The sequence below is a fragment of the Cupressus sempervirens genome, chromosome 3 (assembly GCF_028749045.1).
Source record: "Cupressus sempervirens isolate cs-2001-9-10 chromosome 3, ASM2874904v1, whole genome shotgun sequence".
NCBI classification, from domain to species: Eukaryota; Viridiplantae; Streptophyta; class Pinopsida; order Cupressales; family Cupressaceae; genus Cupressus; species Cupressus sempervirens.
The window spans coordinates 658,945,580-658,971,764 of NC_143120.1; the positions used below are offsets into that span (position 1 = coordinate 658,945,580).

At 36.5% G+C, this 26,185-nt stretch overlaps 1 protein-coding gene across 2 annotated transcripts in view; it reads left to right on the forward strand.

Moving 5' to 3' along the window:
- Positions 1–2,321: 2,321 nt before the first annotated feature.
- LOC149568430 (uncharacterized protein At5g01610-like) overlaps positions 2,322–26,185 on the forward strand; it is a 30,983-nt gene continuing 7,119 nt past the window's right edge. Inside the window, exon 1 of one of the 2 annotated variants that reach the window (XM_089821345.1) lies at positions 2,322–3,174. In XM_089821345.1, the coding sequence (XP_089677471.1) occupies positions 2,671–3,150 (480 nt within the window). In that variant the 5' untranslated portion in view covers positions 2,322–2,670 and the 3' untranslated portion in view covers positions 3,151–3,174. The remainder of the gene's footprint in view (positions 3,175–26,185) is intronic. The other variant, XM_089821346.1, reaches the window with a different exon arrangement.

Genomic DNA, 26,185 nt, shown 5'->3' on the forward strand with positions numbered 1-26,185 from the left:
CTTTCTTGGAAAGAGGCTAGTGTCATGAATCAGTAAGAAGCATAATTGCATCTCTTAGTCTACAATAGAGGTAGAATATGTTGCTGTAGCAGTTAATTGTTCCAACATAGTCTGGATCAAGCTATTATTGTTAGGAATAAAGGAAGAAACCAAGGACCTAGTGGTTATCTACCATGATAACATAAGTGCAATCAACATATCCAAAAATTTAGTGATGCATTCTATGACAAAACACATTGCAATCAAGTATCATTTTGTGAGAGAATTAGTTCAAGATAAAAATATTAGATTGGAATATGTGAACACAAAGGAGTAGGTTGCTAACATATTTACCAAACAATTACCTAAGGATGTATTTTTGTATTTTAGAGGAAAGTTAGGGGTCATTCCCCTATCTGATGCTCATTATGCATCAACCAAACTGCATTGAAGATCTATAGAGTTGATGCAAAGAAGTCAGAGCTCATTGCATATGAATTAGTACATAAGGTACAATATAAACTCATTATGTCAAGTATTGACATTTGATATCAAAGAGGGAGAGATTGAATATGTCATGTTCATATCAAAAGAAAAGAGGGAAAACTTGATCAGATGGAGTCTAAAGTTAAGATGTCAGAGGGAGAATCTTAGAGGGAGTTCTTATGGATGAAGAATCATAATGAAACTAAGGATATTATAAAAGCTTATAAATCATTTTCATTGCTCTAAATTCCATTTTCTTATGACATGTTATGTTGCCATCACTGCCAAGAGGGAGATTGTTGAAAATAATTATTCAATTGTATATTGTCATTGATGTTACACAAATGTTACACTCTAATTGAGCACTACCAATGGTAATCGAGCTTAGCAAACTCTAGTATCAATCAAGCATAAGTTCAGAAGAAGTCAAATTCAGTGATCAAGTGCAAATCGAGCTAGGTCAGTCATTGAAGGATTCTTGTGTAAATCAAGTCAGGTTGGTTACCAAAGGGGTTCAATGTAAGTTGAGTCATGTCAGTTACCAAGGAACTTAGTGGTAACCGAGTGAACCAGTTTTAGTATCAACTGACCTACAACAGAACAATTTTTGTTTATTATTTTGTTTATGTAAGCCGACTTAGTGGATGTTAATTGTTTATTTGTAAAGGTATTCAAGCCAACTTGACATTGGGTTTCGTATATATGAAAGGTCAAGTTGTAAATTGAAATATGGAAGTTGTGGAAGAAGATAAGATGCGAATAAAGAAGGATATTTGATTAAGAGCAAAACATCCAAAGAGCTGCAAAGGTTATTTTGATCAGGGAGGATCCAAAGGATAAGCCAGAAGAGCGATATGAATTTGCAAATTAGTTGCTTCATTAATCATGTCAATCATTGTTATTTCTTAACAATCGTAGCAGTGAAGAAATCTCTTAATAAAGTTGACTTAACAATCATTTTGTAAATTATCTAACAAGATGGCATTTCTAGATTGAAGTGTCTTAAGACCTCTAACAAGGCCACTCCTAACAGGGTGATTCAAATTCTTTAACAGGGTCACAACTAATAGTGTGTTTTGTAACCTTTAACAGGTTTGGCTCTTAATAGGGCTCACTTCAAAACAATGAAAAGTTGTAACTAGTTGCATTGGTGGTTTTCCCAAATTGTGTTTCCACATTAAATCTTGGTGTCTCATGTGTTTATGTTATTTGCTTATTGCTTTATCTTTCTGCAGCTAAGTTACTAAAGGCTAATACACATTAATATCTCAAGATTGCTTTGTTAACCAAGTTACAGTGAATATCTAGTTCTAATCAAGTTGTGCAAGGATTTGAGTTAATAAGAAATTTGTATTGTAATCTAAGGGATTTGAAATTATTTCAGTGGTAACTGATTCACCCCTCCCCTCTTAGTTACTCTTATATTTCCAACACATTGGTCTAACTTTTTATTTAGGTTGTTTTGGACAACTTGGCAAAAAGCATGTTGATGTGGCATCATAATGGATGATGCGGACTTGAAACCTTAGTTATAAGTAGGCAACTCACCAAATAAGCTGTTGTAAAAAAAAAAGAGAGCAATTTTAAATTTTCATGTAAGATTTTAATAAGTGCGAAGTTAGGGTGTTCAAGTACTAAGTCCTCTCCCCTATACCCTTACACCCTTGCTCCATACAAGCACTAATATAAGCACTAATATAAACATCTTAGCGAGAGGAAAATATATTTAGGAAGCCATAGAATTTATTGACCCAATTAAATAGTTCTTTTAATTTATACCAAAGTGGGTATATATATTTAATATCAGGGAATTTCGATCGTATATACCACCGCGTCAATGCACTAACTTACAGATGCGGGCATCTTGAGCATCGCAAATGGACAAATCTAAAGATAGATATCTATTTTTTCATTAATTTATTTAAATTTATTGTCAGTTCGTTTTCGCTTCTGAATCCATGTCGTTTCAAACTCTTGGTTTTACCTACGGCGATTAGAAATCTTATTTTATGTCTTCCTCCCCGTGGGGGCGGGGATGATTCCAAGGGTTTTATAGCTTGTTTAATTCATTCATTTCATTTAAGAAACTTACTATATTTAGACATTTTACAGCGAAGGCAATACAGATGAATAATTGTAAACCGCGGAGATCTTTTACAAATATATAAGCTAGGAGACCTTTCATTAGGTCTGTTTATATCAAACATGGCTACAGCCCTCGTGAAAGCTCTGTTAACAGCATCCCTAGTCTTTTCTATGTTGTTCATATGTGCACAGAGTTCTGATGATGAGAAGTCAGTATATGAAGTAATAGAATCCTATAATTTTCCTAAAGGTATTCTTCCTACAAATGCTCAGGGTTATGTTTTAAACCCAGATGGGAGTTTTCAAGTGTTTCTGGACAAATTATGTAGTTTTGCGATTGAAGCAGGGTACCAACTGAAGTACCAGAGCAAAATCTCGGGGAATATAAGTCCAGGACGCTTGAAGAACTTGAGGGGCATCAGTGTTAAGATAACATTTTTCTGGATAGATATATCTGAAGTCGAGCATAAGGATGGGCAGTTGAAGTTCTATGTAGGTTTTGTTTCTGCTGCCTTTCCTCTGTCAAATTTTTATGTATGCCCAAGCTGTGGATGTGGACTGGATTGCGATGGGAGGTCTGTGCTCGTTGATTCTTATTAAGGGCTGAATTGTCCTTATTCCATGGTAACGATTTTGGTCTTTTTGTTTCGATAATCGAAAACTTTTCTAGGATGGGGATGGGTATTTAGCGTAATTTTGAGATTAGTGTCTTGCATCTTCTCTCTGATTCAGGCAGATTAACTAATACATATCTGATTGTTTATTGGGAAAATAAATGATTTCCCATTGAATTTTAGTCGATTGTGTTCATCATTTTTTCATTGAATGCCAAACCTAAAGATGGGTATTTGCTGTAATTTTCAGATTTGTTTCTTGCATCTTCTCTCTGAAGTGGGTTGTTGATTTTCTGTACTGTATGTCTGATTGTTTATTGGAAAAATAAAGTGTAATTTCAGGTTTGTGTCTTGCATCTTCTCGCTCAATTGGGCAGATGTTTGTCAGTACTGCATGTCTGATTGTTTATTGGACAAATAATGCAATTTTCAGATTTGTGCCTTGCATCTTCTTTCTGGATTGGGTAGATGATTCGGTATTACATGTCTTATTGTTTACTGGAGAATTGGATCTTAGTCAAATGCGTTGATCTTTTTTTATTTGATTCCGACGGATGGGTATTAACTATTTAGTATGTGCTGTAAATTTGTATCTTGCATGTTCTCGGTCACTTGCCTAGATGATTGACATTAATTTATTTGTGATTTCTTATTGGAGAAAAGGCGTTTCTTTTTCATTATTTCATTATGTTCTTTTAACAAATATAGATATAGGGGATCTATAGCTGGGGTCCAGTCCCAGATAGAGAAAACCAACCTTTCCAAAAGCAAGGCTTCTTTTATAATCCTTAACAGTGCATGGCAGTATCGCATACAAGCACCATGTAAGACTACAAAAAATAGAACCCTGAATTACTCTATTCTCATTACTATATTCATATACTTCATGCAATGTTCCTGATTGTCCAGGTGATTTCGCAACTGACCTCATCCTCTGTATCAGGTACTCTGCCTCTGCACCATCTGTTATCTGTTTCTCTTAATTCAATATTTGGCTCTTATTTCGCATTCTGTCTCTAACATTACCTTAATTCCAAGCCATCAGGTACTGGCAAAGCTAACGAACCATCTTAGAGCTCCCCATTTCTCATCATTTTCTGCAAATCTTCTCTGAAATCAGCCATTATTATGGCTTGAGAACAAAAACATACCATAATCTGCAGAATCCTATTATCCAATACACCCTACTCTATTTCTAATTTCACCTGAAGAGTTCCAGTTATAATCTTTTGTTGTCCAGTGTCTAATACTGGACCTTACCTCAAATGGATCCCTTGGTTTTGAACAACTGGCCATTGCAGTTCAGAGACCAGCATGAAGCCACTGTACAGACTTGAACCCTAGACACTTCAGGTTCCCCCATAAAAAAATGCCTATCAACACTGCCAACAGGATACATCATATAATACATGTATCTCATAGTCATGCAATAATATATCACAATCAAACATAAGTTGTTTGCAAATAGAATGCTATAAACAGTGCTGCCGGCAGCCACCTCCACACACAACACAAGACTAGCCACTGGACTTTTAATTATATGCTCCCTTCAATCAGAATTTCACTCAGATTGCTGATCACATTCATCCGTACTTTCTGAATGAGAGAATTAAGGTTGAAAAGCACCAAAATTTGCTAACAGATACATTGCCCTGTTTTGTTTCTGAAAGCAATGTGATATTTTGAAATATATTAAGTTCTCTTTCTGTAAAAGAATAAAACAAAACACAAGCAACACCAGAGGTACCCTGGGAAAATCCCTCCTACTTGATGCAAAAACCTAGCCACACCATAAGATATTCTTTATTAAATAATCAATGGAACTTGCTATAAAGCTCACAAGCTTTATCAGAAGAAAGACTTCTTCACTGTGCCTTAATGATACTCAATACAAAAGAAAATGATATACACACTAAAATGATCATACAAAGAATAAATCTGATATACACACATTGCTTGTTATCGTAGAAAATATCAAGTTTCAACCTTCCACAGTCACAGAAGTTGCTATACTTTCACATATGCTGAAGTCACACAGAGTTGAAGATGGCATCCATGACAATCATCCATCTCTGATTTAAGGTCACAAAAGAATGATAACAAATCACCCAGAAAAATGCATGCGACAGGAAGATAACTAATCCTCAAAAAATGCCAATAAAACAAGACTTAAGGCCACATTGAATTCTGGTTGCCTCTCCTCATGCGCAGACAGCTGTTACCCATAAAGTGCCATTTCAATGATGACGACCCTCCATTTGCCAATGGACCACAAATACGAGGCTACTTGACAGTAAGGACGAGGCATGATAATATGAAAAGGTAGATGTTGAGACTCCGCGGAACCCACTCGTGAATGTTCTCATACTAATCAAAGTCTGGAAAATCCACACAATGACAATATGACTTCACTGCATAACACAAAAAGGCCAAACTGAAAGAGCTAATGTCGGTGGTTTTATAATAAGTAGACAACTTATTCAATAATTAGAATGGTCGAAAACAATAAACTGATCATACTGATGAACTGATGATATTAATTAATCAACAAAAGCGAAGAATGAAATGATGACTCTAGTAAAAGAACCAACGGCACTTCGCTTTCACTAAATGACAATAAACTCTGCTAGCTATACATAGATGTTCATGGTGCCACTTCTTTGAATGGAAGAGGACAACATGAGAGAGATGAATCATCCCTACTTCTAGAGGGTGGAACAAGGGCTTTCACCTCAAACTTTACTGCAGAGTAGAATGCATTGACAAGGGATTTCGGCTTGAACTTCTGTTGCCAAGAAGAACTCATTAACAGGGGATTTCACCTTGAACATCTCTTTGAGATGGACTCGTTAACATGGGATTTCACCTTGAACTTCTTTCACAGAGAACTCATTAACATGGGATTTCACCTTGAACTTCTCTCGCAAAGAACTCATTAACAAGGGATTCACCTAGAACTTCTCTTGCAGAGAAGATTTCATTAACAAGGGATTTGACCTAGAACTTCTCTTGCAGAGAAGAACTCATTAACAAGGGATTTGACCTAGAACTTCTCTTGCAAAGAAGAACTCATTAAGGCACACTTAAAATATCATCTAATTGTTGAGACTCCCTCTCAACAGGGGCAACATTCTCAAATGTTTGATTATCATGATACTAGGCAATTGGCTCCAATGTTTGTCCAACAATGAACTTTTGCAATCACATTGCTACGCTAGCTTGCTGATCCTCTGCAAAGGACTTTCCATTCTACATCTGCCACTCACACTCCCTTTCAATCTGATTTATGCAGCTAAGTAGTCTCCCTCTGAATGTCATTTCTTCCTTTTCAAAGAAACTAATTGGGGTGACAATTTGAATGAATTCAGTCCCATGGTTACAAGCAGCATTCCCATGTTCATTTCTATAGCCTGCATGACTTTGCATGTGATCTCTCATCATTCTTTTGCTTCTCAATTCGTCCTGAAAACATTTTTAGAGAGATTAGCAATTGTTCATAGAATCAAACTATTAATGAAGAGAAATATACAAATAAATGCCAAAGCATATATGATTCACTATTACATAAAATTTATGATCAATATTCAAGTACTTGTCTCTTTATTGCTTAAATTTCCTCACAATCCACCAGTAGATCTTTCGCCATCACACAGTTATAGTGCAGACAGGGAATGAAAAATCCAAACACCAGCACATCTGCTATCCTGATAGACATGAATGCCAAACATATAAAAGCATGGACACGATAATAACATCCTCCCCATCCAGGTTACAAGTTTCATCAGAGATTCTTGTATGAATCACACATTTTGAACAACATATTTGGCATCCATAGATATCAAGATTCTTCTTGTATCCAATTGTTCTATCTTGAATCGGATCGTTTCCTTAAAACTGGCTCTCATACCATTTCAACTAAGTTGCCAATTTGAATTTGGGGACGGGTTCGGGTACGAGAATTTGGTTCATGGATTTGTGAATTTTTCCCCATTCTGATTCGTATGGATTCACGCGTATATATATATATATATATATATATATATATATGGATTCATGTGTACTTATTCTAAGCTTGGCCCATGGGCCCATGAGGATCCACATGGATTTTTGCTGGAGTCTCCTGGATCCATGTGGATTCATGGCTGATTCGTGCTGGATTTGCACAGGGTCCAGATTTGACCATGTGCAAATCTGACACGAATCGGTTTGCGAATCCGGATTTGAATCCAATTTGTGGCCTATATACTTTGAACCAGAATAGCATAATTAAATATTAGATAGAACAAAACACAGTCAATACCCAATGTTCTGTGGGAAAACCCTCCTCGTGGGAAAAACTCAGCCACACCAAAAGATCTCCTTTATTTAATAATCAATGCAACTCAATGCAAAGCTCATGAGCTTTATCCAAAGAATCACTTCTTTATTGTGCCTCATAGGCACTCAATACAAAAGAGATGATATACACACTGATATAATCATACACAGAATAAACCTGATACAGACACATCACTTGTCATAGATAATAACAACCTTCCACAGTCACAAAATTTGATGTTAACATATGCTGAAGTCACACACGGTTGAAGATAGTATTCATGATAATCCTCCATCTCTGACATCAGGTCATGAAAGAATGATAACATGTCACACTGGAAAAATGCATGTGATAGGAAGAATCCTCACATAATGCCAATAAAACAAGAATTAAGGCCACATTGAATTCTGACTGCTGCTCCACATGAACAGACGGCAGCTACCCATAAAGGGCCATTTCAAAGATAATATGAAAAAGGCAGATGCCGTGACTCTCCTGAACCTTCTTCTGTGAATGTTCTCATACTAATCAAAGTCTGAAAACCCCACATGATGAGAGTAAGACTTTGCTGCATAACACAAAAAGACCAAACTTGAAGAGCAATCATTGGCAGTTTTATAATTAAAAAGCGTCTTCAGTAATTAGAATGGACAAAAACAATGAACCAACCATATTGATGAACTGATCATATTAATTAAGCAATGTCAGCCAAGAATGAAACGGCTGCTCTAGTAAAAGAACTGACAGCACTTCATTTTCACTAATGACAATAAACTCTGCCAGCTATATGTAGACGTTCGCAGTGCCATGTTACCACACAGTCACCAAGAATGAACTCCTTTGAATGTATAAGGACAGCAGGAGAGAAAGTCAAATCATCACACAACACAAAGATAATAAGAATGGCAATATGAAGATTACTTCAATGCTAGCCCAACAGAGGCATACGCGAAACACGACAGATGACTTCCACAGAAGCTCATGGCAGGTCACCACAGGTAACTGATATCTCTCACAGCTACATAACTCCAACATATAATATTGCCCAGAAACTGTGAGCTCCAGCATTCCCTGCATTACCTTTTGAAGATCCAGCCAAAGTTAAGTTTTAATCATGGAGAAGGATTTATCCATTTAGGTATTTGACAATTTTCTTTACTTCTAGTTACTTTTTAATGGAGACAGTCTCATTGCATGTTAATAAATCATGTTTTACTACTCTCTGTATTTTCAAATCTGTATCTTGCTTCTTGTTGGACCAATAGATGATTGACAATATTCCATTTAGTATTTTTTTTGGATTTTCTTTTTGTGTAATGTCCCCATTTTTTTGGAAACATCAGAGTTTTAGAGATTTGTTAGAAATAGAAATTATTGGGGGGGGAAGGGGGGCTGAATCAGTAATTTACAAACTTTAATTGCCATTCGATATTATTTCTTACTTTAAACCATACATAACAAAGTAATAAAGTAATTAGTAAAAATAACCATGCACATAGATAACTCATAACACCATATTTTGTTAACTAGAGAAACTCTGACCAAGGGAAAACCCTGGTGGGGATGATACCCACTAGATAATATACTGATATATAAGTTCCTTGTTAATGAGAAAATTTGATATAGAGAGTCCCTGGTAGGAGTCAATGAGAAAATTCGATATAGAGAGTCCTTGTTAGGAGACTTTGAATCCTGTTAGGAGTTGTAGTATAGTAGATGCAAGATGAGCCCACTGCCGAAACATGCACTTCCAATTACAAGAAGAGCTCACTGCCCAAACGAATAATTAGACTTCTTGAATGTAGGTATTGTAACTTCTTTCTTAACTAATCTCTGATCTTGAGCTTGATCTCGAATCACAAAAATAGCTTTACAAAACTTCGCATATATACAAAAGTCCACAATAATTGGTCAACACAACTACTACAATACTTCACACTTCTTATCGCAAGATGTCCTTTGCATAAATACCATGCCTTTTCATAAATTGCTGTTGGGTCGGCTAAGACCACAATACACTTTTCCAACTTAGAGTAAACATCTAGGATGTCGGCCCTAATTGGTCAAATAATTATTTTGTAAACAAAATAATTCCTTTCCTTCAATTCCACTGTCCTATTTCATTGATAAAACACGAATATCTCTTTTTCGTACAATCCGTACAGACTTCCGAGGTTATGTACGTCATCATCAACATGTATACTGTCTCCATCTAACTTCGCTACTCGTAATATGACATCAGCAACAAGTTACATAAAAAACAATACACTGCTGTATACCAAATTCATATTTAGATTATTTTTGAGCACCAAAAGCTAAGTATCTCTATTTCCAAGGTTTCTTATAAGCATGTACATCATGTGTTGCCATAAATGACAACAATTATATATCTGCGTTAGTCAATTGTCAACAATCTACCCCTTTAGCATTGATGGCAACAAAATAGGGAAAATTGGCTAAGTATCAAAAACTTAAAATAAATAACACATTAACATTACATCTATTGCAACTTGTCCATCTTACATATGCTCCCCCTTACAATATGATTTCATACCTTACAATATTATTTTCTCCTCTTTACTTGATTTACAATTTTCTTATGTACTTCTCCCCCTTTGACATCAATGACAAAGGTTAAAATGTCAAAAACTGTCAAAAAATTGCCAAAATCTCTATAAACATCTACCTTAACCTGATAGTATCTCCATGCAACCATCAAAAGTTGCCTTAAGATTGTTCATACCTTTTGTCCATGTATCCTTGTATCCTTGGCTGATTCAGCAGAGGTGAGAATTGCACATTAGGCATATGATGCAATCTCAATTGCATTAAGGTCGGAGTATAAAAATTTAGAATAAGTGTCCTTGGCCTTGACACATTCCTCCAATTGTTTCTCAACAATAGATATTTTCAGAGCAATAGACTCTTTGAAATCCGATACTCTCTTCAAAATTTGTTCCTTCCGAAGTTCTAGTTTCTTGATATCACTATGAATATTGGCCATTTGTCCTTTAAAATCATCAATTTTACTAGAATGATGTTGTAACTGGCTAGATAGAGCTTCTAGCTCACTCATCTTTCTTCCAATCCGACTATCAATATCCTTAGTCAACTTGTGAGATAGAGTACACTTGATGTACAATATCTTGCCATCTTGTTGACACTTCCGGAGTTCCTTGATACAAGTATCAAGACTTATCAAGTCGTTCTTACTATTCTGACAAATAGTGCTAAACAAGTTAGCATCATGTGAGATCTGTGCCTTTGTTTCTCCAACATTCAACAAATTTGTGAATTCTTCATCAAAAGATTTTAGCACTACTTGTGCCCTCTATTCAGGATTTGCCTTTGTGTGTTGTACTGCCAGAGTACTATATAATTTGTTAGTAACCTCCATCAAGGTTCTTTGTAGGCTCTTCATTGTCTTATTCTTTTGAATAAGCTTTGACAAAGATGAGATCAAGTCAGTTTGATCATCATCATTAGTTGCCAAGTTGGCAAGTGAAAGCAGAGTAGATGAACTAGAAGGTTTAGTGTCATCTTCCCTTTGCTTCTTTTCAGCTCCCTCTTTGACTCTTCTTTCTTCTTCCTCTTTCTCTTCTCTTACCTTTCTTTTCTTCCTCTTCTAATCTCTTCTTCTTATCTTCCTTTGTTTTCCTTTTCATTTCCTCTTCAACTAATCTTTTCTTTTCTTCCTCTATTTTTCTTTTCATCTCAGCTTCAAGCAATTTCTGCTTGGTCTCTTCTATTTTCCTTTTCTCTTCCTTTAATAACCTCTTTTCCTCTTCAATTTGTCTCAGTTGTTCTTCAATATCTTCGGTGTGAGGTTCATTCTGTTCGGAACTCTCAAATGGGTTTGTATCATCAATGTTAATGGTAACATTGTTCTAATCTATCTGCATTGTGTCACCGCTCACTGACACTTCCGAGGTTCTGGGTGTTGTTGAAGATGCTGCCTTAACTTTGTGATCATCTTCCTTATAGCTGCTGTAGTTTCACTTCTTAACTAATCTTTCTCACCCACCATAAACAGAAATGGTCTTATTTTGTTTCTCAAGTAAGGTGCTAGATTGTTTAACAATCTCTTGACTTCTTCTTCATCATCAGTCTTGCATGTTGTTCTTATCATAGACTTCCGAAGTTCTAAGTCCTCTTCTTGAGTTGGTACTTTCTTTCCAATGAGTCTATCATAGATTTTTTGGTTTACTGTGACTTCAATATCTTTAAGTTTTAGATTATTGGCTATCATGTATCTCATAGTAGAGATATCAATTTGATTTTTCTCAAAATTATTATACAAATCATAGAATTTGTTCATTTCAACAAAGTTACCTTCATTAGTAATAGCTGAATTTATCTTCTCAATCTTTGACTTCTAAGGTTGCCGAGCTTTTCCTACTGACTGCTTAGAAGCAGTTACCTTCTCTGCCTGTTTGCCTTCTTGTTCTTGTTATTGTTCTTCACTAGCCTCAACAATTGTCAACAATGTCTTTTGTCTCTTTCTTGGTCCAGTGGCTTGTTGCTTGACCTTTTTAGTCTTTGTGGTCACAACTTTCACTAATCTCTCTGATTTCCTCTTTGGCTCACTTAGCTGAACATCTGATACTGCTGCAAAATGAATGCTCTCTTCCGAAGATGTCTTTGCAATAGATATTGTTAAAGGTTGCACATTCAATATACCTTGTTTCATAGTTTTCTTGATTGCCTGTGACTTACTCTCAATCATATTGGCTTCTGTTAAGGCTTTCTTCATTATTGTTTCAATCTTCTCGTGAGGTGCCTTCTCCAAGGATGCCTGATGAGCTGATTGGGTAATCTCATCATAGGTTCCAAATCTATATTCAGCTTGGTCCTTCTTTGATTTCAACAATAAATCAATGTATTCAACTGCTGTTTCATCATTCAATTCTTAACCTAAGGGATCAAGAAATGTTTCCTGAGGTTCTACTGCTTGAATATAAGTAAAATCTGTATCAACTATAATACAAATATCTTCTTTAAATCTGTCTGCAATAGCAGGTGCAATTTTGAATCTTTGCCTCATTTCATTATCAAGTTTCCACTATCCAATATTTTATCTGTTGGATGTCTTCTATACACTTCTGTGATTTTTTCCATTCTACACCTCTCACTGCTCATAATCTCTATGACTGACAAATATGGAAATCTCTTAAGTACATAAAAGAATATGTGATTGATCAGTGACTGAAATCTAAACACACCACTCTTAGCCCTTTTGATCTTCTGTAGGTTCTCAAGAAGTTGCATTCTTAGAATTTCACTAAGGTTAACTTATTCCTTCTCCACACATATCTCGTAGGCTGCATAGATGAATCTGGTTGACAATTCATCAATCTTGGAACTTGCACATATAGAGTAGGCAATAATTCTACTCAGGAATCTTACGTCCTCTTGTTTAATGATGTTGATCACCGTGGCCTTTCCATTATACACCGTCTTTGTGTGGCTTTCAACTTTCTTCTTAACCAACTTCTCACCTATAGGTACACTGCCTTGTTTACAAAGACCAGTTACCACATGAATAAGGTCGGTTGAAATATCGACTACACTATCTTGCATCTATAGTTTTGCATCATGTATTCTACTTAGTATGATCTGTGTCCACTCATCTGTGTCCAATTCTCGGTAGAAATGATATTTGAACAGGTCTAGTTCATTCAAGTGTTCAAATCCAGGACATATCATGATTAAAGACTAATTCCATATCCTTGTTCATATACTCACTTCCAATAGATTCGAACTTACTAGTAAGATAACTTTCTATATCTTCCAAATAAACTACATTGTTCGGAGTAATGGATAATGCTGAGTTAGGGTTTCCTTCTACAGGTTTCACGGAAACAACCTTCAATTTCGGCTTCTCATCATTCTCAACATTGTGAACTATTGACATATCCATGATTCTATCAAATATAAACTTTTATCGAATAAATTTTGCAGATAAGCGATAAAATACCTCTTTTCGAAAATAGGGTTTGCTTCGAAATCGCCTTGTCAAGTTGCTTCTGAGTGCTCTATGCTTTTGATGTGATCGCAATGAAGTAGTAATCAAGTTTTTACTCCATTTTATTCCTTCCACTTGAACTTGCATTAATTGTGTACTTTGCAGACACGAGAAAGCTGTCAATTACATTTTGAAATCATATATCTGCTCAAGATCTTCTATTCAATCTTCAGATGCTACCCGAGGTTTACTATAGCTTCCTCCCATCATGACATTGCTCCACAAAACTTCACTTCATGAAATTTTCTGCAAAAACATAGTTATCATCTTTAGCTACAGAATTAACTTTCTCTGTAATAACAATAACTCTTAATTCTTTTGTAACTAGTTTAGATAAGTTCCAAATTACAAGCGGGCTTAGGTACCATCTAAACTTATCTTGATACATCTTTTCCCAACTTCGCTACCCACAATTCGATCTTTGAATGAAGTTTTCAAATTCTAGTTCTGAGAACAAGCTTAATTCAACTTAATTGAATCAAACTCGATTAGTAACTTCGATCTTCTTGTCTCACCATCATTAGACTTATCTTTTGAGATGTCTAATCCTTTTACAAATGCCTCATTGAGTTCTTCTCGAAGTTCACTGACTACATTTCTTTGTTCCTCATTGTCTCTCTTCGTTCCAGAGTTCCTCTCATGGTTCCTTCTGTTATTTCCGACGTTTCTTCCATCATTCCTTTTGTTTCCAAAGTTTCTTCCATCATTCATTCTATCTTCGAAGTTTCTGTCCATTTTGCAATACTTTGCTGCATAACTGACATACTGGAGTTTTGCTTCTAAGATTCTACTGATCATCAGGTGCATGACAATTCTGAGCTATGTGTCCAAAGTTGTTACACTTAGTAACACACAATCTGTCTTCTTTCTTCATAAGGTCTTCCTTCTCTCGATGTCCTTTCATTAGATCTTCTATCTGCAGGATTAGTATTTCTAGACATTCTACTATTCTTTCTATCATTAATCATATTTAGGTTTCCTACAATCAATTGCTCTATGACCCATATCATGACAATTATGACAATAAAAATCTGTAATATGATCAAATGACTTGTTTATACAATCTCTTTTCATATGACCTATTTCATTACATGAAAAACACTTACATCTAAATTCATACCTGGTTTCCTTAGGAGATTCCACTTGCTTTGGTTTATCCAATATCTCAACTTCCTTGTCTTGTTCAACTTCTTTAGGTTTATTAGAAGATTGGAACCATCCAATATCTCAACTTCCTTGTCTTGTTCAACTTCTTTAGGTTTATCAGAAGATTGACTAGATTCAATCTTATCATCAGATTTATCTTTTTCTTTTGGATATGATCTAATCTCAAGTTTCTTTGTAGACATGTTAAATAGATAACCAAGACCAGTCTTATCAATAAGTAGGTCTTTGTATTGACATTGAATCATCAAGTTGGTCTTTGCTAGAATAAAGCTTCTCAAGCTTAGTTGCCGATTCGTGACACGAATTTGATTCGGGCACGTGAATCGGATCCGTGGATTCGGGGTTTTTTTTTCCTCCAATTATGATCCGTGGAGGATTCGTGCATATATATATATATATATATATATATATATATATATATATATATATATATATATATATATATTATATGCATTATATATACTAAAAAAAAGAGAAATATACATAATTCTAAAACTAAATCATTTCATTGTATGCATCTATGAATCTAGTATACTTGATCAATGACATTGATAATTAATCTATTTTCATGATTATAAAGAAAATCAACACATTCACATTGAATTACTGAAAGTGAAAATTTGTAACATTCAAAATATAGATCATTAAACTTAAAGTTTGTAACATGATTTACTCATAAAAGAGTCAAGAGTCAAGACTAAAGTTTTTTATTTAATCATCAAATGGATTTTCAAAAAAATTTGCATCAAAGAGGTACAGATGAGCTGCAAGTGCTGCATCTGTATCAGTAGAGGAACCCAAACCACCAGTAATAGAGGGGATTGTTAATTCATAATCCTCCTCCTCATCATCCACATCAATCAAAGTGGATCTAGCAAGATCTTGGATGGTCATATCTAAATCAGAAGTCTCGGGTGCTACATCCCAAAGCTTTTCGGGCCCCTTCTTGTACTTAGGATCCTTCCATGACAACAAGCGCAAATTGTTGTGAATGAACACAAGGTCTTTTGATTTTTTTGGAGCCAACCGGTTGCATTTGACTGAGTGGATAAAAGAGTAAGTACTCCAATTCCACTCAACTGCAAAAGCGCTGGCAACCTAAAGAGAAATTAAAAATTATCAATACAACAATCGAGATGAATAAATTAAATAATAAATTCAAGGAATTGAGAGTGTTGACCTTAAGTTTAATTTTACAAACTTACATGAAGGCTTGCCAATGAAGGTACCACCATTTGATGGCACCCGTCCTGCTTCGGTCTGCTATGGCAATAGGGTGGAAATCCTCCCCTGAGTTGAAGGCAGCAAATTCACTCCTCACAATTGCACCAATCTCTGGATCTTGGAATATCTTAGCTAGTGCCTTTTTATACCCATTTGCAACCTCTGCATCTCTAAATGGTGGCATTCTACCTAGAAGGCAAAGTACCTTTACACTATAGTACCTAGGGATAACAAAAGACAATTGAACACTATCAAATATCAATAGCACAAACATTGGATAAAATAAGCACAAGCATTTGATAAGAACTACAATACCTCCGGGATAGAGGATGTGCAAGGAGGTGCAAAGGTGTGGGTCATCTTGTTCCATCAATGATGAACAATTTTTTCCACCTTCTTGTAAAGGGTGTCCTCAGGATCATTCTCCCTTCTCTATATGACTTAGGATATGGAATATGAATAATAATTATAATTAGTGAATATGTCAATTTAAATTTTAGAATCTAGATATCTCTCAAATAAAAAATTGTTGTAAAAGAGCGTAAAACTTACCATTTTAATTTTTTCCAGCATACTATCCATGGAATCATAAATATCCCCAAGGCATGGTTCATCACTGTCTGCGAAGCGAAGCATTGCCATTATTGTATCCGTGATTTCCAACACATAACTCACAAGACCCCACCAATCCTCATCTAGTATCATTCTTCTCACATTTAAGGCCCTTGCTGCATTGGAATTCTTCCAAACGCCCCATTGGGGGCTAATGACCATATTTTTCAATGCTTCTTTTACCTTCACAAGTCGTCTCAAGACGATTGTGTGAGAGGCAAAGTAGGTTCAGCAACCTAAGAACATGTTAAACTCAAGTTATAAATACATTTAAAAATTAAAACATGTTAATGTAAACAACAACAAAAATTAATAATTATGAAATCCAATAATATTCAATTATATATTAAATATACAAATTTACCTTCAATAACTCCAAGTCCGAGAAACTCCTAAAAATTGCTTGTGACATGTGGTGATTTGTCAGAAACATTTGAATCTCTTTAGCTTCCTCATATATTCTTTTCACCCAATCTATTTCGGTGCCAATTGCTTTCATCACTAAATTGAGAGAGTGGACGGTGCATGTGTCCAAAAGATATGGTCATATCTAGACTCTACAATTATCCCTGCAGCCTTGCAAACTTTTGCATTGTCCGTGACCACTTGGACAACATTATCAGGACCCACTAACTCTATGCTATCAATGAGAATGCGTGAAATAAATTTTGCATCTTTCACTTGCCCTTCACAATCAACTACCTTTAAGAACATTGCCCCCTTAGGGCATACATCAATAACATTGATCAATGGACGGTTTCTACAATCTTTTCACCCATCCGAAATAATAGACACACCCGATTGAACCCAAAAATTTCTTCTTGGTTGAAGTTGAGCCTCTACATATTTCCTCTCATCATTTATTGCTTCCACCATCTCCCTAAAATAAGGTGATCTCACAAAATTAAATGAAACACCATTTGCAATTAAACAACGTCCAATTTTGTGATCAGCAATATCTCTTTTTTCATTTTGGAATGCCCTATCTAGTGGGCCTCTCTTGCGGGTGAGTGGAGATGGGTCTTCATCTCCATCATTTGTAGTTGGCATAGGCAAAAAAGGATGTGTTCTTGTGTTTATTTGATCAGATGATGGTGTTGGTGTATTTGTTCTTTTGGAAGCACCACATTTTGCTTTTGCAACTGCTCTATCAGCATCCTCTTGCTCTTTTGCTAACGCTGCTATTTGTGTAGCTGGTAATCCCTTCGTATTACTACCCTAACACGTTAATTCCTTCACCCCCAAGGCCCAAAAAATGTAGTTTCACTCGGGAATAGGAGCTTCTATGTTGTATGTTGCAATAATTACATTTCCATATGTATGCCCCAACCCTAGGACATTGTGCGACTCTTGTTGTGTGTCTCCATAAAGGAGACCCCTTATCAATTTTGAAGCTTGGTGATGCAGCCCACCCTCACCCACTGAGCCTTGACTACTCATTGTTCTATTCTTGCAATCTAAAAAAAAAAATGAAAGAAAACCATGCTTCACACTTGCACAAAATCTTGAAAATTTGGAAAACTAAAAATAAATCAATAATCTACGAAAGAACTCAAGAATATGGTTGAAATGCATACCTTAAACACTTCTTGCAAGGTATTTGGAGCTCCACAACCGATCTCCTTCAAATCCAAGCACTTTACTTCAAACTAGCAAGTATGAGAGAGCAAAATAGAGAGTAAATGAACTTGCATTGTGACTTAGAGAGTTGTTTTTAGGGTTTAGGGCCTTTAGGAAAAAAAAACATAAAAAAACCAACTTGGGCCCACTTTTTTTCATGTTTTATTGGGCCTTGCCGCGGATTCGCGCAGATTTGTGCGTGGATCTGTGAGGATCCGGGCAGGATCCATTATCTTGTCTGTGGATCTGTCAAGATTTGCGGGCCGTGGATCCTAACGGATCCACAGGCAGGATTAAGGATTTTGCCCGAATCCACGCGCGGATCCCGACCTGAATCCGGATCTGGGGGTATATGGACGAATCCGGTAACTATGTTCTCAAGTTGTTGCTTGTACTTAGTTAATTCACCTTTCACAATAGTATTGTGCTTATGAAGTTCTTCATGATCTTCTTTCAATGTTTTAAATTTAGATGTCTTCCTTGCCGGACTTGCTCTAAGATCTGCATTCTTAGTCTTCAAATCAGATTCAACTTTGCTAGGATCACTCTTCAAAGTTAACTTCAGAGTCGTAATCTTCAATTCATGCTTCAAGATCTTGTACTCTGACTTCAGCTTTGGATAATCATCATCACTAGTTTTAGATTCAGTAGATTCAAGCTTGGATCTGAGATGTTCAATCTTTTCCTTCAATTGTCCAATGTATACTTTGGAGTCTTCATATCTATCCTTCAGCATATCTCTTTCTTAAGTAAGGAGATCAATCTGTTCAAGTGCCTCTTCAAGGTTCTTCATCAACTGTTCCATATCCATAGTGATCTTACTCAAGCTGTTAAGCCTCTTCTGAGTAACTGTGCTCTGATGCCAATTGTTAGAAATAGGAATTTTTTGGGGGGGGGGGGGGGGGGGGGGGTGGGGGGGTGAATCAGTAATTTACAAACTTTAGTTGCCAACTGGATATTATTTGTTACTTTAAACCATACATAACAAAGCAATAAAGTGATGCTGAACAGTAATAGTAACCATGCACATAGATAACACATAACACCATATTTTGTTAACTAGGGAAAACCCCAGTGGGGATGATACCCACTAGATAATATACTGATATATAAGTTCCTTGTTAGAGGATGGACTCTGTTAGGAGTCAATGAGAAAATTCAGTATAGAGAGTTTCTGTTAGGAGATTCCAACCCTGTTAGGAGTTGAGCCAACCTTGTTAGGAGTTGTAGTACAGTAGATGCAAGATGAGCCCACTGCCCAAACATGCACTTCCAATTACAAGAAGAGCTCATTGCCTAAACAAGTAATCAAACTTCTGGAATGTAGGTATTGTAACTTCTTTCTTAACTGATCTTTGATCTTTAGTGCAATCTTAGATCACAAAAATAGCTTTACAAAACTTCGCACATATCACTTTCACAAAAGTTCGCATATAATTGGGCAACACAACTACTACAATACTTCACACTTCTTATTGTAAGATGTCCTTTGCATAAATACTATGCCTTTTCATAAATTGCCGCTGGGTTAGCTAAGACCAAAATACACTTTTCCAACTTAGAGTAAACATCTAGGATGTTGACCCTAGTTGGTCAACTAATTATTTTGTGAAACAAAATAATTCCTTTCCTTCAATTCCACTGTCCTGTTTCATTGATAAAACACGAATATCTCTTTTTCGTACAGTTCGTACTGACTTTCGAGGTTATACACGTCATCATCAACATGTATACTATCTCCATCTAGCTTCACTAGTCATAATATGACATCAGCAACAAGTTACATAAAAAACAATACATTGTTGTATACCAAATTCATACTTAGACAATTTCTGAGTACCAAAAGCTAAGTATCTTTATTTCTGAGGTTTCTTATAAGCTGTACATCATGTGTTGTCATCAATGACAACAATTATATATCTTTATTAGCCAATTGTCAACACGATTAACTTATTATTGTGACCCTCGTAGGGTAAAATAGTGGTTAGAGGGTTTTATTGGGGTTGGCACTTTATAATGGGGCATAATTTCATATTATAATATTTTAATAAAGTGCAAATATAAGAATATGTTTTATCCCACATTGGGGAGAAAAGTGAGCTCCCACAAGGAAAAAATAAAGGTCATGAGAGGTTCTTTTCTTATCATCCGATTATTGTCATTTGCATTTGATGAGTTTTTTGGAGCCAAAGGCTTCAGCATCTGCCACTGAAGAACGGAGTTCTTTTGTGTGTCTCCATGTGAGCTGGTGAAATACCTAGTGAATTTGGTATTGGGAGGACATCATACAAATGTTCTATTCGAGCATATTGGTGAAAGATCCTTCAAGGGGTTGCAGCTATTGGAGAAGACAAATCAGTCTTTTCATTGTGCCAAATTTGTGGTCTAGGGCCAGATTGTGGAGTATGATTGAAGGTATAATTCATATATGGCTACAGTGCCACCGTCGCTACAGTGACTTGCTACAGTAAAATCCAAATTTCTTGAGCGGTTTCTTAAGGCATATGTAGGGATTTAGAAACCAGTTGTGGAAGTTTTGTAATCTAATTTAATTCAGAATCTAATATCAAAAAATTGTTAGAAGGGATTAGAATACCATTGAACATCATAGAAGGCATTTCCCTAACGTCTTATTGTTATAGATGCATATTTTTTCATTTGTAACCAGTGTTATATGTTTCATTAAAATACAAAAACATTTGCATCTTCATTGTTAGATGTTTTGGAGTTCTTTGCAATCATATTTATTAAAGTTTGACATTTAGAAAGCAATCAGAATTTAGATCTGCAATATATTCCTTATGTCCAAAGTGTTTAGCGAAATTCTCAGGTCAAGAAATTAGAAAATAAAAATCAGAATTGCAAGGGATATTATAGTGGTATCAGAGCGGTCTCTTGCCATCTTGTGGGGTAGGAAAATATTAATTACTTCAGATTTGCTATTGTGATTGAAGTGATCAACACTCTTGTTGTTTCCAGCTATGGACAAATACAAGAGGCCGAGTAGTTCCAGGCGCTGGCGAAGTAGTGAGGAAGGTAGTAGGAAATTAAATTCTTTGAGAGAGTATAGAAAAACTTAAGCTTCATCAGCAGAGGATGGCATAAAGCTTGTCAAATCCAGAGACAATTGACAGGGCAGCAAGGTATATGGTTTCAGCCTTTAGAAGGTCGGCATTGAGGTTACAGAGAAGGAAGCTTCGGTTTTCCTCGACAGGTGTCCTGATGCAGATGTACCTGTATTTATTACAACACCTGCTAGTTCTATATGTAGTGTTGATGATGGACTCATTTCAAAGAGATCAATAGATGTGTGAGTACCCTTAGTGGATAGTGGCATTGAGCTTCAGCAAGTTGAGGCTCCCAGAGTTGTTGCTGCAGTTAGTGTAGAGACACTTGATGCAGGTGTTACTACTAATACTTAAGGCTTTCTCAAGGAGGCGATTATTATTGGAGATTTGTATGTGAGCTATCATAGTGTTGCTCTAATGCAAGAGGTAGTTGCTTCTTCATGTGGGACCGAGGCACGTATGGAGTCACCCAACTGTGATGTTGGTGATTTGGGTGTTATAGCGAAGTCAAGAGATGTGGATGCAAATAGTATAGACACATTTGATGATACATTTGATGATGTTATGGGTTGCACTGGGTATGATACCCTTTGCTAGTTATTGGGTGATGACTCCAAGGAGGTTTCATATGGGTCCTAGGATCGATGTTTATAGGATCTTACTATTGAGGTGAAAGCTAAGACATGCGAGGAGATTGATATTGTGATAGCTTCCATTTCTTCGGATGACGAGTTGGTTGAGGTACATGGTAGTTGTATCTCAGATGTAGAATTGTGTGAGGACGATAGCACATGTATGAGTGATCTTTTTGTAGACAGTTTTGATACAGTTTCCTATCACAGTGCAGTTAGTGAGACACAAAGCTTGCATAGGAGTCGGAGGTTACAAAGGCATCATGTGACTTATTAGCTGAAGGTGAGTGATGGTGACATTTCTTCATCTCTTGATCATTATGATGCTATTTGTCAGATGCTAGATACATCTAGTTGGGGTGCTCTTATGTCAGATGAGCACGGTGATTGTAGTCTTTCCCTGGGAGAGGTTCATACACTTCGAGAGACTGTCAAGATCTTGAAGCATAGCTACGCTTAGTTAGTTGTTGACAGGAATTACCTTCTGGAGTGGGGTAACACCTATTATGAGACGTTGTTAGGGAAAGAGGAGGTAGTTGAGCTCACCCAAGAGCTTGTGGTGACTGTGGAATCTCTTCAGTACACTTAGTTGGCTCTTCAGGAGTCATAATCATAGTTGGATGAGGTTACTGTGGAGTTAGAGTAGGTATGGTCAACACCAGCCTTAGACCTTGTTCAGTTACATATTGTCACTGGTGGCGAGTTTGCTTCTACGGTTGAGGATGAGGGATGTGATGATGTGGTGAACACATTCGTCCAGGATATGAGTGTAGTATGTACAAATGAGGTGAGAGCATCAGTGGAGATGGGCTCTCATGGTGATTTGCTTCTAGTAGAAGTGAATCTATTTCTTCTTTTCATACAATGGTAGCATTGGACAGTTGGCATTGTCACATTTTTAGAGGGATCAATTGTGGATTGCGGAGGAGCAGATTGATGCTTCCAATAATTTCTACTATACTAAGTCATTTATGGAGTATTTTCTTGAAAGCTTGGATTTGTCGGAGGTTTCGTATAGTGTATTTGAGGATACTCTCATTCGGGGCTCTTGTGCTATACGACTATTGGTGGGGAAGATTATAGAGACCTTGGCTATAATGCTTCCCAATAGGGATTTTGTGGTTGGGTTTGTTGAGAGGGTTGCTCAAGATCTTGCCCGACCAATAGTTCAGGGTCAAAGATTGGAGCCATCTTTTGATTCCCAGTTTGATGATGATGAGCCCTTGGCAGAGATTGAGAGTTTTTATCAGCATTACACTGTGAGGAGTGCTCATCTCTTTTCTTTTGACCCACAGGTAGAGGACTTGGTTTATTCTTTTCATACAACTGGTAGCATTGGACAGTTGGCATTGTCACATTTCTACAGGGATCAACTGTGGATTGCGGAGGACCAGATTGATGCTTCCAATAATTTCTACTGTACTGAATCATTCATGGAGTATTTTCTTGAAAGTTCGGATTTGTTGGAGGTTTCATATAGTGTATCTGAGGATAGTCTTATTCGGGGCTCTTGTGCTATACGATGATTGGTGGGGAAGATTATAGAGACCTTGGCTACAATGCTTCCCAATAGAGATTTTGTGGTTGAGTTTGCTAAGAGGGTTGCTCAAGATCTTTTTAGACCAATAGTTCGGAGTTAGAGATTAGAGCCATCTTCTGATTCCTAGTTTGATGATGATGAGCCCTCGACAGAGATTGAAAGTTTTTGTCAGCATTACACTGTGAGGAGTGTTCATCTCTTTTCTTTTGACCAACAGGTAGAGGACTCGGTTTCATGTCGGTGTGGGTTGGCTCCAGTATCATACCATCCATTATGTGATGGGTTAGCACCTTTTGTAGATGGGATTGACAGCTGCAAGTTAGACCCCTTGCAATATCTACACACCTAGGACAGTTTGGCAGAGATTGGAGTTGGTGGTAGTGTTTTAGGTACCTATAGTTGTTACCATCTCCATAGTGCAGTTGGGTGTGAGTGTTAGTTTGATAGGGGCTCAGGTGTGGATATAGTAGGTATTTTTGTTGGGTTGAGTTTCGATGAGTAGTTGCCTGGAGCAACGTCCAAGGTCAGTTTTCAGATGATTCTGATGGTGATGTTCATAGTTTGGGTGTTGGTGCTACGGGAGTTGCTTGTACACTGCAAGGATAGTGCACAATTCTACTCTTGCAATCCAGTTGGATTGTGATGTTAATTTTGTTTCGGGGATTGCTTGGGGACAAGCAATCTTTGGGAGGGAGGACTTTAATGTCCCCATTTTTTTGGAAGCATAAGAGTTTCAGAGATTAGCTTATTATTGTGACCCTCGTAGGCTAATATGGTTGTTAGAGGGTTTTATTGGGGTTGGCACTTTATGATGGGGGATAAATTCATATTATAATATATTAATAAAATGCAATTATAAGAATATGTTTTATCCCACATTGGGGAGAAGAGTAAGTGAGCTCCCACAAAGAAAGAATAAAGGGCATGAGAGGTTCTTTTCCTATCATTCGATTATTGTCATTTGCATTTGATGAGTTTTGTGGAGCAAAGGGTTTCAACATTTGCCACTGGAGAACGAAGTTCTTTTGTGTGCCTCCATTTGAGTTGGTGAAATACCCAATGAATTTGGTATTGGGAGGACATCATACAGGTGTTCTATTCGACCATATTGGTGAAAGATCCTTCAAAGGGCTACAACTATTGGAGAAGGCAAATTAGTCTTTTCATTGTGCCAAATTTGTGGCCTAGGGCATGATTGTGGAGTACGATTGAAGGAATCAGTTGGATATGGCTATAGTGATTTGCTGCAGTGCCGCCGCCGCTACAGTGACTCACTACAGTGAAATCAATATTTCTTGAGTAGTTTCTAGGTTCCTATCCGTTTGCATTTTGTATTGCATTGAGGTTAGATCTGAATATCTTAGGGCATGTGTAAGGATTTAGAAATCAGCTGTGGAAGTTTTGTAATCTGATTTATATCAGAATATTATATCAAAAAATTGTCAAAAGGGATTAGAATATCATTGAACATCATAGAAGGCATTGCCCTAACGTCTTATTGTTATAGATGCATATTTTCTCATTTGTAACCAGTGTTAGATGTTTCATTAAAATACAAAAACATTTGCATCTTCATTGTTAGATGTTTTGGAGTTCTTTGCAAGCATATTTATTAAAGTTTGGCAATTAGAAAGCAATCATAATTTAGATCTGCAATATATCCCTGGTGTACAAAGTGTTTGACAAAATTCTCAGGTTAAGAAATCAAAAAATAAAAATCAGAATTGCAAGGGATATTACATTTTGGATTTGGTGTTATTGGTGGTTATTGAGTTAATGATATTTTGTCATTTGAAGAATCATACACCAACAGGGAATTTAATCTAGGATACCAATCTGCCCTATACATGGCTAGTTTTCGCATCCATGGCAGATGGATGCGTGGTACTTCCGAAAGCCCTGTGGAAGTTGGCCGGAAGTATCAAGCAACACTCGCGAGCCCAGTGGACAATAACTCATTTTGGACAAGCACATATTGATATATCATATGAATTTTATAAAGGGTGAAGTATCATAGTCATGCTATCAAATGATTTGTTTTTGTATATTTTTTGCATTTCTTTGCATATATATATATATATATATACTTCTGGATGTGCGTGGAATCTAGAGACAGGGCTTCCGGAAGTATCAAGCAGCACTCGCGGGCCCAGTGGACAATAACTCATTTTGGACAAGCACATATTGATATATCATATGAATTTTGATAAAGGGTGAAGTATCATAGTCATGCTATCAAATGATTTGTTTTTGTATATTTCTTGCATTTCTTTGCATAGATATATACGTTTCCTCCTGCATCTGCATCCAAAAAAAAAAAATCCCCACATCCTGTATCCGCTTTTGGAATCTGCATCCAAATCGGTAATTTAGATTTTAATGATTTGCTGATTAATTTCATTAGCTTTAAAATATATTTTTCCTAGCGAGTATCCAGATGTGTTGATCGTGAATTGACATTCAAACTAGGGTTCATTTCCATGATTGGAACGCTGATCAGTGAGTTGCAATTCCAAACTGCTAACTGCTAACAGAGATGATGCCAGTAAAATGCATTTCGTTAGCTTCTTGTATCCCTTCTTTGTTATTTCCTAGCAAAGTTGGCTCAATTGTAATTAAGGATTCATATGCCTAGTAGATTTCTACATCATTAAATGAAACATTTTTTTGCCTTCAACCGGTAATTCCTTTTTCTTTCTGTGGCATCTATCGTGTAGAGGATTAATATCTGGAATGACATCTGATGCCAAATTGGATTTTCATATTCATTAGAATTTTTAGCTTGCAAGGCTCAAGGTGTGTATTAGGATTATAA